Genomic DNA, 16,927 nt, shown 5'->3' with positions numbered 1-16,927 from the left:
ATTGTAGCATGGATTTTTTCTTTTCCTCTTCCTTTCTATGCTTCTTACCATTTGAGTATTGAGATTAAAACAATACCAGTAACTATAACACCTGGCCATCATTCCCTATAATTTAATTGGGAACACATACTGATAGGGTCTACCCTCCTTCTCCATGTCTCCCTGACAGGGGGCCATTCTCCTTTAACTGAAGCAGCTCCAGCACTCTTCATATGCTGACAGCCCTCCATTGTTGGATAGCTCCTATTGGTAGGATGCACCATATAAAACTAAATGGTTAGAAGTTGGTAGAAGTTGTTACAAAATTCTCAAGCTTTACTTGAAGACAATGTGACAGCAGCAAAGAAAGTGATAGGCCTATAAGTCAGTCACATGTGGGCTCCAGGCTCTGTTGGCATTTACTTATTGTACGATTTTGGGAAACTCATCTATCTTCTTCTGGTTTCTATTCTCCAATCTGAAAGACTGTGGATAATAACCTTCTATATAAAGAGGGGAGGAATGTCAGTTTATCTCTCATAAACAAAATTCAACTCAGATCACTCATAAGGGAAGAGGACAAGAGCATATCATCTCTGGTGGAAATAAGAGAGAATGGTTCACACCTTGTCTGAGTACCACACTTGCCTGGGCAAGAACTCTCCAGGCAGCACAGTGTGAAGATCATCCAGGGTGGACAAATTTGCTGGGTCCTATGGGAGAAAAGAGAACAGAGAGATTATATAACTTACTCCTGGTTCATTCCAAGAATTAGAAGATCCAGAGATGGAATATATTTTAAAGTCTGTTTTATCTGATATGAGTGTTGCTCCTTGGCTTTCTTTTATTTGCATGGAACACCTTTTTCTATGCCTCACATTCAGTCCAAATGAGTCCCTAGATATCAAGCAGGTCTCTTATAGACATCATATATATGGATCTTGCTTCTGTATCCATTCAGTCCGTCTATGTCTTTTGGTTGGAGTATTTCATCCATTTACATTTAAGGTAATTACTGATATATATGTTCTTATTGCCATTTTACAGTTTTTGGTTTGTTCTTGTAGGTATTTTTCTCCCCTTCCTCTTTTGTTCTCTTCGTTTGTGATCTGAAGACTACCTTTAGTGCTGTGTTTAGATTGCCCTTTCTTTTTTGTGTGTCTATCTATTGTAGATTTTTGGTTTGTTGCTGCCATAAAGTGTTGATACAGCAGTCTCTATATATACAAGACTGATTTAAGTTGTTGATCTCTTAATTTCAAATGCATTTGTAATACCTTGCATTTGTACTCTTCTCATGTTTTCTGGTTTTGATATCATATTAGCATATGGATGGTTTCCTACATTTACTGTATGTTTGCCTTTACTGATGAGCTTTTCAGTTCATCATTTTCTTCTTTCTAGTTGTGGTCTTTTCTTTTCCACCTAGAAAATCTCCTTTTGTGGTGCTGAATTCTCTTAGCTTTTGCTTGTCTGAAAAGCTTGTGGTTTTTCTGTCGAATCTGAGTGAGAGCCTTGCTGGGTAGAATATTCTTGGTTGCAGGTTTTTCCTTGTCATCATTTTAAATATATCCTGCCACCCGCTTCTGGCCTGCAGAGTTTCTGTTGAAAATCAATTGATAAACTTATTAGGATTTCCTTCTGTGTTATTTGTTGCTTTTAATATTTTTTCTTTGTATTTAGTTTTTGTTAGTTTGACTGATATGTGTCTCAGTGTGTTCCACCTTGGATTTATCTTGTATGGTAATCTATGAGCCTCCTGGACTTGGGTGACTATTTCCTTTCCTTTAGGTAAGTTTTTGACTATAATCCCTTCCAATATTTTCTCAGGCCCCTTCTCTTTTTCTTCTTCATCTGGGACTCCTATAATTTGAATGTTGGTGTGCTTAATATTGTCCCAGGGGTCTTTTTTACTCTTTCTGATATTATAAGAATCCTTCTTTATTACCTTTTCTGTTTCAAGAACTTTGCATAAGTGTAGGTCTGCTAGTGAAAAATATTCTTAGTTTTTGCTTTCATCACAAATGTCTTAATTTTCCCTTCATGCTTGAAAGATATTTTTGTTAGATATAGAAGTCTGGGTTGACAACTATTTTCTCTCAGCATTTGAGAAACATTGTACCACTTCCCTTTGGCTTAGTTCTTCTTAGTACTTTCAAGATTCCTTTGTCCTTAGTTTTCAGAAGTTTAATTATGATACTTCTTGGCAAAGATTTCCCTCAGTTTTTCCTTTTTGAGGTTTTTCTGGTTACTCAGTCCCTCAAATCTATAGGTTTACATAATATTTTCAAATCTGAGAAGATTTCCACATCAGCAGATGAATGGATAAGAAAGCTATGGTATATATACACAATGGAGTATTACTCAGCCATTAAAAAGAATACATTTGAATCAGTTCTAATGAGGTGGATGAAACTGGAGCCTATTATACAGAGTGAAGTAAGCCAGAAAGAAAAACACCAATACAGTATACTAATGCATATATATGGAATTTAGAAAGATGCTAACAATAACCCTGTGTATGAGACAGCAAAAGAGACACTGATGTATAGAACAGTCTTATGGACTCTGTTGCAGAGGGAGAGGGTGAGAAGATTTGGGAGAATGGCATTGAAACATGTATAATATCATGTATGAAACGAGTTGCCAGTCCATGTTCGATGCACGATACTGGATGCTTGGGGCTAGTGCACTGGGACGACCCAGAGGGATGGTATGGGGAGGGAGGAGGGAGGAGGGTTCAGGATGGGGAACACATGTATACCTGTGGCGGATTCATTTTGATATTTGGCAAAACTAATACAATTTGTAAAGTTTAAAAATAAAATACAATTAATAATAATAATAAATAAAATACTTTTTTCAGCCCCACTCTCTCCTTTCCTTCTGATTCTAATGAAATAAATGTTAAATTTATTGTCCCATCAGTCCCCAAGGTTCTGTTCATATTTATTGATCTGGTTTTTTTCCTCTATTGTTCAAAGGGGTAACTTCTATTGTCCCATCCTAACATTTATTTATTCTTTTTTCTGTTTCCCTACACTCTGCTATTGATCCCATCCTTAAATGGGTGATGGAAATCCAGATTCCTCAAGCAGTCTGACATCACAGAGAGGAGAGAAGTGTTCATTACTGACCAGCTGGAATGAAAGTCTCAGTTCCCTACTTTTCTCTGACACCACCTGGCTGGGGGTTTGAAGCAAAAATAGAAGTTTAAGCTTCCTGCTTGACATTTGTTGGTAAGGGAGAAAGTGGGGCAACAGTTTTTTTGTGTTTTTTTTTTCCCCACAGTATTTGATTAGAGTAAGTAATTATTGTCTCAGTGTTTTTGTCTTACTGGGCTGCCTTTTTCTTGTGTTTTGTTTAGCCCAAACAGGCTTCTGGGAAGGACTGTTTTGAGCCTGTGCCCATTGGTATTTCCAGGTTGCTGGCCTCTTAAGCAACCATTCTGCCATTTATGAGGCAACAATAAGACCCAGGATTCTCACCACTGTATCATATCCCAAGCTCTGAGACACCTAGCCATTCTTCCCTCACTACCTCACCTTTCAGAGTGATTCTATGTTTGTTCCATAAGTGAATACAATGGCCACAAGATTGGAAAGGGTCAGTTTTCATCCCAATCCCAAAGAAGGGCAATACCAAACAGTATTCCAACTACCATACAATTGTGCTCATTTCACATGCTAGCAAGATTATGCTCCAAATCCTTCAAGCTAGGCTTCAGTAGTATGTGAACCGAGAACATCTGGATGTACAAGTTGGGTTTTGAAGAGGCAGAGGAACCAGTGATAAAATTGCCAACATATGTTGGATCATGGAGAAAGCAAGGGAAATCCTGAAAAACATCTACTTCTGCTTCATTGACTATGCTAAAACCTTTGACTGTGTGGATAACAACAAGCCATGGAAAATTCTCAAGGAAATGGGAGCAAACCACATTACCTATCTCCTGAGAAACCTGTATGTGGTTCAAGAAGCAATAGTTAGAACTGGACAAGGAACAACGGACTTGTTCCAAATTGAGAAAGGAGTTCAACAGGCTGTATATTGTCACCCTGCTTATTTAACTTAAAGCAGACTACATCATGTGAAATGCAGGGCTGGATGAATCACAAGCTGGGAGAAACATCAACAACCTCAGATATGAGGATGATTCTACTCTAACGGCAAAAAGTGAAAAGGAATTAAAGAGCCACTTGATGAGAGTCAAGGAAGAGAGTGAAAAGGCTGGCTTAAAACTCAGCATTCAAAAACTAAGATCATGGCATCCTGTCCCTGTGCTTCATAGCAAATGGAAGGGGAAAAGTGGAAAGAGTAACAGATTTTATTTTCTCGGGCTAAAATGTCACTGCAGATGGTGACCACAGTCATGAAATTGATGCTTATTCCTTGGAAGAAAAGCTATGACAAACCTGGACAACATATTAAAAAGCAGAGATATCACTTTGTAGGCAAATGTCCATATACTCAAAGCTATGGTTTTTCCAGTAGTCATGTACAGACATGAGAGTTGGATCCTAAAGAAGGCTGAACACTGAAGAATTGATGCTTTCAAACTGTGGTGCTAGAGAAGACTCTTGAGAGTCCCTTGGACAGTAAGTATATCAAACCAGTCAATACTAATGGAAATCAACCCTGAATATTCATTAGAAGGACTGAGGCTGAGGCTAAAGTTCCAATATTTTGTTTACCTGATGTGAAGAGTCAATTCATTTGAAAAAAACTTGATCCTGGGAAAGAATGAAGGCAAAAGCAGAAGAAGGAAGCAGAGCATGAGATAGTTAAGATAGGATCACTGGCTCAATGGACAAAATTTGAGCAAACACTGGAAGATGGTAGAGGATAGAGCAAACCAGCCTGCTGTAGTGCATAAGGTTGAAAAGAGTCAGACAGGACTGAGTGACTGAACAACATAACTCCCCAGTCTTTCTTCTTAGAATTTCATTCTCCAATCACATTGAACTTTGTTTATCAAAGATATATACTTCACACATATCTCTGCCCACTATGATCTAGCTTTCATTCATCTTTCAGCTATCACAATAAATAATATTCCTAAATAAGGTCTCTTATCCTTGAAGCAGACTAAGTCTTATATGCTATATACCATGCCAAATAGGCCCCACAGGTGGCTCAGTGGTAAAGTATCTGCCTGCCAATGCAGGAGATGCAGGAGATAGGGATTTCATCCCTGGGTCTGGAAGATTCTCTGGAAGAGGAAATGGCAAACAACTGCAGTATTCTTGCCTCAAAAATGCCATGGATAGAGGACAGGCCAGTCTGTGGGGTTGCAAAGAGTCTGATACAACTGAGTGATTGAATACATGCAAGTTCAAGCATGCTGATCTCCCTTTTGTTTTAATGATTATCATATTTATCAGATTACATATTTAATGTCTAGCCCTTTAGAGAACAGTAACCATATTTTTCTTGTTTTATTCTAATACCTTACATATTCCCTGGTACACTGTGGCCACTTAGCAAGCATTAGTTGACAAGCTGAAGGAAGGGAGAAAAGAATAAAGGAAGGAAGAGGGGAAGGAAGGTGAAAGGGAAGAAATGAAGGAACAATTATTCAGTCAGTTTTGGGTGAGAGAGGAAAATAAAAGAACTAGTCAGAAATTTTACTGAATAAGATCCTTGAGATTAAAAAAAAAATATTTAGACATCCATTTCATATTCATTTCTCATAATATCTCTGAAAAAGTATTATTATGCACTTTTTACAGTGAGAAAACTGAGGCTTATAAAAGAGGTATCATGGCTCATCAGGTTATATCTTCTATTTGAAATCTCATTTTCTTAAGTTTTTGCTCTTGCCCCATTTCCTTAAGATCTAGCTAAATACCACCCACTCCAAAAGCTTCTCCTTTTCTTCTTAAGTCCTAATATCATCATTTTCTTCTTTATCTCTAATCCACAGCACAATTTATATACCTTTCTAATGGTTTTAAGTACCATGCTTCTTACATTGTACCTATTTATGTTTCATTTAAACTTCTTAAAAACAAAATTTTAAAGATATAATACAGGTCATATTCATATTTATTACCCCAATACTGAGCACAAAGTTAGATGTTCAATAAAAATGTGTTAATGAAAGCAACCTCTAAGATTAAGTCCAATTTCCTCAATCTACTACAATGGACAAGTCAATCAGAGAAGTTATTTCAGATTTACCAAAGGCCACAGAGCTTCATGCTACTCCCTGACTCTTTGTGCCCTCTCATCCACCCTTCCCATGCATGGAAAATTCAAGAAACCGTAAAGATGGAGTCCTGAGATCCCTGGCTAATATTACCAATCACAAGCTGTGAAAACATCTTAGTTTTAGTTTCTTCATAAATGAGGATACAGATATTGGCTATTTTTTTAATGATGGTTTCCAGCAGCTTCCAGCACATAGAAATTTCAGCCTTTGACAATAGTAAAAAAAATATTAATCAGTTATGGTTGAAAAAAATGTGATGCTATAGAGTCCTCAGTCATTCAGTCAGATCAGTTGCTCGTCATGTCCGACTCTTTATAACCCCATGGAATGCAGTACGCCAGGCTTCCCTGTCCATCACCAACTTCTGGAACTTGCTCAAACTCATGTCTATCAAGTTGGTGATGCCATCCAACCATCTCATCTTCTGTTGTCCCATTCTCCTCCTGCCTTCAATCTTTCCCAGCATCAGAGTTTTTTCCAGTGAGTCTTTGTAGCACTCCAAAGGATTGGAGCTTCAGCTTCAGCATCAGTCCTTTCAATGAATATTCAGGACTGAACTCCTTTAGGATTGACTGGTTTGATCTTCTTGCAGTCCAAGGGGCTCTCAAGAATCTTCTCCAATACCAGAATTCAAAAGCATCAGTTCTTCAGCACTCAATTTTCTTTAAGGTCCAACTCCACAATCATATGCAACTATTGTAAAAAACAACTTTGACTAGATGGACCTTTATTGGCAAAGTGATGCCTCTGTTTTTCAGTATACTGTCAGATTGGTCATAGATTTTCTTCCAAGGAGCAAGTGTCTTTTAATTTCATGTCTATAGTCACCATCTGCATGATTTTGGAGCCCAAGAAAATGGAGCCCATTGCTTCCATTGTTTCCCTATCAACTTGCCATGAAGTGATGGGATCATATGCCATGATCTTTGTTTTTGACTGTTGAGTTTTAAGCCAGCTTTTTCTCTTTCACTTTCATCAAGAGGCTCTTTAGCTCCTCTTCAGTTTCTGCCATAAGGGTGGTGTCATCTGCATATCTGAGGTTATTGTTATTTCTTCCAGCAATCTTGATTCCAGCTTGTGTTTCATCTAGAGTGGCATTTTGCATGATGTACTCTGCATATAAGTAAAATAAACAGAGTATAAAATATACAGCCTTGACATACTCCTTTCCCAATTTGGAACTAGTCTGTTGTTCCATGTCCAATTCTAACTGTTGGTTCTTGACCTGCATACAGATTTCTCAGGAGCCAGGTAAGGTAGTCTGGTGTTCCTGTCTCTTGAAGAATTTTCCACAGTTTGTTCCGATACACACAGTCAAAGCCTTTGGCATAGTCAATGAAGCAGAAGTAGATGTTTTTCTGAAACTCTCTTGATTTTTTTAATGATCCTACAGATATTGGCAATTTGATCTCTCGTTCCTCTGCCTTTTCTAAATCCAGCTTGAACCTTTGGAAGTTCTCGGTTCACATACTGTTTAATTCACATACTGTTCACATAGCTTGGAGAATTGTGAGCATTACTATGCTAGTGTGAGATGAGTGCAATTGTGCGGTAGTTTGAACATTTTTTGGCATTGCCTTTCTTTGGGTTTGAAATGAAAGTTAACCTTTTCCAGTCCTGTGGCCACTGCTGAGTTTTCCATATTTGCTGGCATATTGAGTGCAGCACTTTCATTGCAGCATCTTTTAGAATTTGAAACAGCTCTGCTGGAATTCTATCACCTCCACTAACAACCAACAATCCTTAGAAGTCCAATATGTAAACAGAATTAGAATGAAGGCAGAAAACTTCTAAATCTTTCAGCTTCTCCATTTTCCTGCTACTGCTACTGCTAAGTCACTTCAGTCGTGCCCGACTCTGTGCGACCCCATAGACGGTAGCCCATCAGGCTCCCCCGTCCCTGGGATTCTCCAGGCAAGAACACTGGAGTGGGTTGCCATTTCCTTCTCCAATGCATGAAAGTTAAAAGGGAAAGTGAAGTCGCACAGCCATGTCTGACTCTTAGCCATGTCAGACCCCGTGGACTGCAGCCTTCCAGGCTCCTCCATCCATGGGATTTTCCAGGCAAGAGTACTGGAGTGGGTTGCCATTGCCTTCTCCAATTTTCCTGCTAGTTATGCTGATTTTTAAGTCCTCAAGGCAGAACAGCCTTGAGAGGTCATATGTTTATCTGCATAATGGCTTTTTAATTGCTTCTTTTGCTCATTTGCTTTCCATAGTTAATTGATTACCAGATCCATGCTAAGGCCTGCAGGTATCTTTGCTTAGAATAAATTACAGACCCCTGTGACAGGTGAAGAGGAAAGCTCATTTCACCTTGAAAATGTGAAGAAAGTTTGTTTTCCCAATCTGGTATATATTTCATCCAGAAAATTTAGGGTTTCTAATGTTTGTCATGAAGTAAGGATATTTCCAAGGCCTGTTTAAAATATTAAATTAGGTAAAGCCAATAAAGGCTTCCCAGGTGGTGCTAGTGGTAAAGAATCTGCCCGCCAACGCTGGAGACATAAGAGACAGGTTTGACTCCTGGGTCTGGAAGATCCCTTGGAGGAGGGCATGGCAACCCACTCCAGTATTCTTCCTTGAGAATCGCATGAACAGAGAAGCCTGGTGGACTACAGTCTATAGGGTCACAAAGATTTGGACACGACTGAAGTGAGTTAGCATGCACAATGCCCATAGGGACTTCCTAGGTGGCTCATTGGTAAAGAATCTGCCTGCTAAGCAGGAGATACAGGTTCAATCCTTGGGTCAGGAAGATTCCCTGGAGGAGGACATGACAACCACTCAAGTATTCTTGCCTGGAGAATCCCATGAACAGAGGTGACTGGCGGGCTACAAACTCCATAGGACCAGTAAAATCTAATAATCTGAGAGCCAAACAGTCACACACATTTCTTTATGTTACTCTGGGAACATTTATGATGATGATTACTGGAAAATAGGTTCTGGTACCAGTAATAAACACAAGGAGCAAAAGAAATTCCTAGGCAGAAAGCACCAAAGTGACAGAAAGGATCTTCAGAACAAAGCAGTAGAAAGAAGGGTAATAATCATGGCCTACAGAGATCAGTTAATAAAATTCTAATATGAAATTTCCCTTTTGGAACAGATTGTTTCTATCATATTCATACAGTATATCCCCAGTATCTATATCTATAGCACATGGTACATTAAGGTATTCAATAAAGCCCTGTTAGCTAAATAAATCTCCAAACATCTTGCTTGAAGAAAGGATAGTGTGAAAGAAGATGAGAAACTTCCCATTCAATGTCTGGGAATAGAAAAGTAAAAATCTCTCTGAGAGATTAAACATGTCAATGACTTTACTTATTCTGGTACCTTGTACCTTATTGGCTTCAACTACAACAAACTTGGTTCTGAAACTTTAAACCTCTTTAGACCACTAGAGAAGTACAGTGACCACATAGCAGATTCTGCTCAGAGCCTATCAACACTGGATGAGAATGCTGACTTAATTCTAAGACATTATAACATAAATATAAAGAGTCATTAATATTTCAAAATCTTGTCAAGAGCCCTAAAAGAGAGGACCCAAATGGTAGTGCATGAGAAACAAAACAAAATGAAATAATTAAGGCAGAAGGGTTTTCAAAAGCAAACAAAAAGACTCCAGAACTGAACACTTGAGGAAACCAAATGGTTATTATTACCACTATGTAAGATCCCAACACAGAGTCTCATAAAAGAAGTACAATGTTATTTTAAGGCCCCTGTGAGCAGATCAACAGCTTTGTTGACAAGATTTGAAGCACACATCTACATATATGCCTATTAACAGAAAGAAGTGTTTTGTTACTATCCACTCAGGCTGAATTCAGAAACTCACAGCAAAGGTCTGCCTCCTGTTCAGATCCCAATGTTGAAAGGAAACTGAGAAACAGCAGTATAGTTAATTTGACTTAGTAAAGCAAAAAAAAAAAAAAAAATAGGCCCAGGAAGATATTTTTACCTTTAATAAATAGTTTTGATTATCATCATCAAATGCCTACATTTTTACAAACCTGAGTTTCTCAGCCCAGCATTTATAGAAAATTGCTAAGTATCATTTCTAGATAAAAGCACAATTCAATATTTATGAATAGCTAGCTTTCTATAAATACAGACATTTGGAGATGATCTTCTCACTAGTCATTAAAATTTGAACAGGGATCAAAGCTAGAATAATATTAACAATTCCTTGCATTTGTAGAGTATTCTACAAAATACTATTAATAACAGATGACATTTATTGAGTACTTAGCAAGTGCCAGGCACTTTACATGTAAATTCTCATCATGAATTCAGTTCAGCTCAACAAGCATTCACTTAACACCTACTGTGTGATAGGTGAATAACACTTGGTTTCTGGCTTTAAAAACTCTCATTTTGGTGCACTCAGTCAATGTTGAATGAATAAATGGATGAACAAAGTAATCAGTTTGAATGGCAGTGTGGGATAATAACAATAACACAGGCTCTTCCCCTTAGTATTTATGGTCATGAGAAAATACTTAACCTATCCTAGCTCCAGTGTCTTCATCTGTAATATAGGGATCTTTAAAATCATCTCCCTTGCTTGTTGTGAGAATAGTAACATCAAATATAAAACATCTGACAAAGAACAGATTTTCTCAGTAAGTGACAGCCGTTATTATTAACATTATCATCATCATCATTACTATTATTAGTAATCCTATCCAACTGTCCTCAGCTACACTATAGCAATGGGACAAATAGAACTTTAGCATCCAGAAATATTCACACCATATCTATACAAAGAATCCACAACAAACAAGCAAAGCAAGGGAACTCTGCAAAACTGTAGCTCCCAATATCCTCTGGGGTTAATGTACAATATCTCTGCCCAGGTTAGAAAGGAAAAAACAGAGTCAGCTTTATGCTTCCAAAGATGTCATGATAAAAGCCAAATAAGACAGGAAGTTTATCTTATCAAATAACAGACTGTACATTCCCTCATAAGAGAATGCTAGTAATTCCACACATGGAACCATGTTTTCTTTTCCCACATTCTCAAAGAGCCATGCCTAGAGCCCAGACAACGAACATGCAGAAACTCATTTAACTCCTCTTAGGGCCAGTAGAGCAGATAAATTGGAGCCCTGAGTCACATTCTCCAATCAAAAGGAAATCCATTCTGTGGGTCACTTACCATTTTGGTCTGCTGGTAGACTTCACCATAGGGGCCATCCCATCTCTATAAAGACTTTTAGTTTTGCTGAAGTTAACAATGTTGAAAATGACTCTCTGAGAAAGAAAGAGGGAAAAGTTAACAGAAGACTGTGCTATTCAGGTTGCCCCTTTCTGATAATTAGAACTGGAAGTAAAAAGCAGGGTTAAGGGAAACCATATGGACTAGCTACCAACATAGTGAGAATAAATGATATTCACAGAAATTCAGTGTTTCTGCTAGCTTAGCATAGTAATCAAGAACACAGACTCTGGAATCTGGAAGGCTTAGTTTTAATCTCACTCTACCACTCTTAGTCTGTGACCTTGCCAAGCTACTAAATCTTTCTTTGCCTCAGTTTCCTCATCTGAAAAATTGCGATAATAATGGTACCTAGGGTTACTGATGAGAAATGATTTAATGTACAATGCTTGGAGCTTTGCTTGGTACATAGTGAATGCTATATAAGTTTTAGTTATTTTATTAATTGTGCCTTTTCTTTAGGCTCACCTAGAATTTCCATGGAAATGAATAATATCATTATAATAACAGTGGTGCATTTGAAATTCAACAAAACTAATGATAATAACTTAGTGAAAAATTGAAATGAAAAAAAAAAAGAAAAATTGAAATGAAAAACTTATATAGCTGCTTTGACTACAGCTACAGAATGTATGTTTTCTCCCTTTTTGTTATCTTCTGCCAGGGGCCAGGAGTACTGGGCTCAATCCTAATCTTTAGTATCAGTTTATAGGAGCACAGACACATAGGTGAGTTCCTTCCCTCCCTGGGTCTCACCTTTACAATGGGGGTGTGGAATGTTTTAGATGACTAAAACCCTTCCAGAAGTGCAGTAGACTTAAAAGAAATCAAGTCTTTGTTTTAGTAAAGTACTTTATCACAAGTGAGGAAGACAGATGGGGAAAGGAAAGAGAATTGGGGTTAAAAGACATTAAATGACCACTGAAACAGTCCAAAGGAAAAAGGATGAGGATCAGGGCAAGAGCAGCCTGAATAGTTAGAGAAAATGAAAGGCTTTCACAAGATTACCATAAGCTGGCCTTTCTGTCCAAAGGCAGTGAAAAACAGGAGCATCAAAATTTATGTATTAATTCACTGAATAAATATTTATTGTGTGAAGTATTAATGTCAAGTGCCAGAAATTGTATACACTTAAATTTTTTTTTAATATCCTCTTACAATTATAGTAAAATATAAACATCTTCATTATACAGATGTGGAAACTGAGGTTCAGTGATGTTAATTAACCTGTCTTAAGGTGTGCAATTAACAGATGGAGAACTGATATCTAAACTCAAGGAATAAAAGAGTTAAGACAGCCAAGATCTCTAAGTTACTCACTAAGGTTCCAATTTCATAACTCCAATCAAGTCTGTTTTCCAAAATTAGGGCAAAAATAAATATAAATATAGTGGGCAATTTTTGAAGCCTTTAAAACTTTTTTTCCTTTAAAAATAGAATACCAAAACCATTTCCTCTGGATTCATATTTGGGACTACCATAAAATGCTTTGTTCTATGCAATAAGGTCTTAGGAATAACTCATGTTTTCCTTTCTCCTCTGAGACCTAGCCATTGACCCTCTCTCTAGGCATTTCAGTTTCCGACCTCTTTTCTGTCATTACATTAAGTCATCAAGAATGTCCAAAGCTATTCCATTATTAATAAACCAGACCTGCCTGTTGTCAGTTCAATTATTTCTCCTAGGGTCTTGGCTACTGTTTGATTTAAGAAAATCACTATCAAGGGGGACAAAGGGCCTTTGAACCTCACAGGGCTTAATCTCCCTTTTTACTTCTGAAATTCCAGATGTCAGATCCGTTTCCAATGAACCTGGGAGCCATGATGTACTTTTAGGATCTAGACTAATGCTAAATGCAAGAGGAGATCTAATACAGAAAGAATGTGTATATATGAAGCTGGAATAAAAAAAATGAAAAAGTGGAATATTTATTGATCATTAATATCCTACTACTTGCCAAAAACTTTTCCCCAGATATATAAAATATACTATATTATTTAGCTTCTCTATTCACAGAATTGTTTATTTTAGACTAACTTAAGACATGAGGAAATTGAGTCTAATAAAGGGTAATTACACCCCCACCCCCAGATCCCAGAACTATTAATTGGTAGAGCTAGAACTTAAATCCTAGGTGTCTGGACAGTAAATATACTTTCTCTACGATACCAAATGCAGAAAGAAAACAATCTTTCTTTCTTTCTTTCTTTTTGGCTGCATATCTTGTAGGATCTTAGTTTCCCAACCAGGAATCCAACTCGGGTCCCGGCAATGAAAGTGCCAAGTCCTCACCACTGGGCCACCAGGGAATTTGTGAACACATTCTTTAATGATTCTTCACCCATGCATTTTTTTAATTTATTTTTTAAACATTTTCATTTTGTATTGGGGTATAGTTGATCAACAAATAATGCCATGATAGTTTCGGGTGAATAGCAAAGGAACTCAGCCATACATATACATGTATCCATTTCTACCCAAACTCCCCTCCTATTTAGGCTGCCACATAACATTGAGCAGAGTTCACTATGCTATAAAGTAGGGCAGCAGTGTGTACATGTCCATCCGAAACTCCATAACTATTTCTTTCCCTTGGCAACCATAAAATCGTTCTCTAAGTCTGGGGGTCATTTTCTGTTTTGCAAGTTCATCATTTCTTTTTAGATCCCACATAAAAGGGATGTCATACAGTATTTTTCCTTCCCTGACTTACTTCACTCGGTATGACACTCTCTAAGTCCATCCATGTTGCTGCAAATGGCATTATTTTGTTCTTTGTAATGGCTGAGTAATATTCCACTGTATATATGTACCACATCTTCTTTAGCCTTTCCTCTGTCGATGGACATTTAGGTGGCTTCCATGTCTTCGCTCTTGTAAACAGTGGTGCAATGAACTTTGGGATGCCTGTATCCTTTCCTGTGTGTTTTTTTTTTTTTTTTTTCAGATAAATGCCCAGGAGTGGGATTGTAAGGTCATATGGTAGCTCTATTTTGAGTTTTTAAGAAAAAAAAAAAAAAAAACTATAGTAGTCACTGTACCAATTTACATTCCTACCAACAGTGTTGGAGAGTTCTCTTCTCATCACACCCTCTCCAGCCTTTACGGTTTGTGGATTTTTTAAATCATAGACTTTCTGAGTGGTGTGAGATGGTATCTCATTGTAGTTTTGATTTCCATTTCTCTAATAATTAGTGATGTTGAATATCTTTTCATGTGTCTCTTGTCCATTTGTATATCTTCCTTGAAGAAATGTCTATTTAGGTAGATGTTCTGCTTGTTTTTTGATTGAGTTATTTGTTTTGATGCTGTTAAGCATCATAAGCAGTTTGTAAATTTTGGAGACTAATCTCTTGCTGGTCACATCATTTGCAAATATTTTCTCCCAATCTACGGTTGTCTTTCTGTTTTGTTTATTCTTTCCTTTAGTGTGAAAAATCTTTTGAGTTTAAGTAAGTCCCATTTGTTTATTTTTGTTTTTATTTCCATTATTCTGGGAGATGGATCAAAAATTACTACAATTTATGTCAGAGAGTATTCTATGTTTTCCTCTAGGAGTTTTATGGTGTCCAGTCTCACAGTCTTTAATCAATTTTGAAATTATTTTTGTGTATCCTACTTGTTAATCTTTGAAAATGTTTTGTAGATTATTTAGCAAGGCAGCATGTGGTTGTGAGAATCAAAGGTATTTGGAAGCAAGAGTGCAGGAAATCTTGGCTTCCGTATTTTCTAGTTATTTGGAAGTTATTTACTCAAAATACATAGGACAAAACTACATCTATGAGGTAATGGTAACAGTAACAACTATAATAATAACTAACAACTTCTGAGACTTTCTATGCACCTAATTCTAAGCTGTGCATGCTAAGTCATGCTAAATCACTTCAGTTGTGTCTGACTCTGTTCGACCCTATGGACTACAGCCTGCCAGTCTCTGTTCATGGGATTCTCCAGGCAAGAATACTGGAGTGGGTTGCCATGCCCTTCTCCAGGGGATCTTCCTGACCCAGAGATCGAATCTCCATCTCTTACATCTAACTACATTGGCAGGTAGGTTCTTTACCACTAGCACCAAAATCACCTGGACAGTTTTTAAGTTACTAGAGATGCATGGACCTGATCCTATGTACCTCATCCTAAGCTTCCCTGGTAGCTCAGTTGGTAAAGAGTCTGCTTGCAATGTGGGTGACCTGGGTTTGATTCCTGGGTTGGGAAGATCCCCTGGAGAAGGAAATTGCAACCCACTCAAGAATTCTTGCTTGGAGAATTCCATGGACAGAGGAGACTTGTAGGCTACAGTCCATGGGGTCACAAAGAGTTGGACACAATTGGGTGACTAACTTTCACTTCCACTTTTTATCTTAAGCTGATATCTGATGTATTAACTCACTTGTTTTGAGGATAATGAATTTTTTCAGACAATTTATTACCTCTTTAGGGTGAGGCAAGTGGTATCAAGAATAAGCAACTTAAAATTACATAGCTAGTTTGTAGTAGAGTTAGAATTTGAACCAAGTCCATTGATTCAAGAGAATAAGGTCTTGGACTTTCCAGATAGATATATCTGAGACTGAAACCTAGTTCCTCACTGGTTTTGTGAACTTGGGCAAGATAATTACTCATTTTTGATACTATTTTAAAAATCAATCAGAGATTGAGATGATAATACCATTTTAACAAAGTTGTTATAAGAATCTGTGAGATTATATAAGTAATCAACTGGCACATTACATCTAGATAAGAATAAGAATTCGATATTTATTTAACTTCCCCCCTTATCTGCAACAAAACTAGATCTTTCAGTTTTTTACAGCTTCCTTCCTTCTCTCTTTCCTTCATTTTTTCCCCAATCCTTCCTTTCATTACTTCTCCATTATTTATTTTTCTATATTAAAAGATTTAACCCAGGCTTCTTGTTTTAGTAATAGGATGCTCTAAATTGAAGCTTTGTAAATGGTGACCTGTAGCACGAGCTCTCAAGTTAGTCTTGTGTGAGGCTTGGAGCTCTGCCCATCATGACTAAGGGGCTCATGGTGCTATGGAGGAATACAAGAACTCCACTTCAGGTATAAGCCAAGGAGTGGTGCAGTGTTGCTGAGGGTGTAGTAAGGAGCCTGCATGCAGTCCCAGATAGTGGCTTTAATCTTTTTCTTCCCATATATCCAATACTTTTGCCCAATCAAGAGTAAATTTTTCACTTAATGGTGTCCAAGCTGTCCCAAGGACTATTCTAAATAGGCCTGAATATTCTACAAATTAGAGAGTCATAATTATTTTAAAACATTTAATTACCTTTTTATTGCTTAGTAGCTAAGTCGTGCCCAACTTATTGCGTGGGCTGCTGCCCACCAAGCTCCTCTGTCCATGGAATTCTCCAGGCAAGAATACTGGAGTGGGTTGCCAGTCCCTTCTCCAGGAGATCCTCCCAAGCCAGGGATGGAATTCAAGTCTCCTGCATTGCAGGCAGATTCTTTATCACTCAGCCACCAAGAAAGCCTTAA

At 37.6% G+C, this 16,927-nt stretch overlaps 1 protein-coding gene across 6 annotated transcripts in view; it reads right to left on the bottom strand.

The window, feature by feature from the left end:
• The window catches only part of BEND5 (BEN domain containing 5), a 1,466,135-nt gene that overhangs the window by 785,382 nt on the left and 663,826 nt on the right, over window positions 1-16,927 (bottom strand). For 4 of the 6 annotated variants that reach the window (XM_059884715.1, XM_059884716.1, XM_059884719.1 and 1 more), the window contains exons 4-5: window positions 11,367-11,461; window positions 606-692 (exon numbers count right to left, since the gene is read on the bottom strand). In XM_059884715.1, the coding sequence (XP_059740698.1) occupies window positions 606-692; window positions 11,367-11,461 (182 nt within the window). The remainder of the gene's footprint in view (window positions 1-605; window positions 693-11,366; window positions 11,462-16,927) is intronic. The other 2 variants (XM_059884717.1, XM_024990145.2) reach the window with 1 other exon arrangement.

This window comes from Bos taurus, chromosome 3 (genome assembly GCF_002263795.3).
Source record: "Bos taurus isolate L1 Dominette 01449 registration number 42190680 breed Hereford chromosome 3, ARS-UCD2.0, whole genome shotgun sequence".
Lineage (NCBI taxonomy): Eukaryota > Metazoa > Chordata > Mammalia > Artiodactyla > Bovidae > Bos > Bos taurus.
The sequence above is the reverse complement of the archived record's forward strand: the minus strand, read 5'-3'. Positions and strand labels throughout refer to the sequence as shown.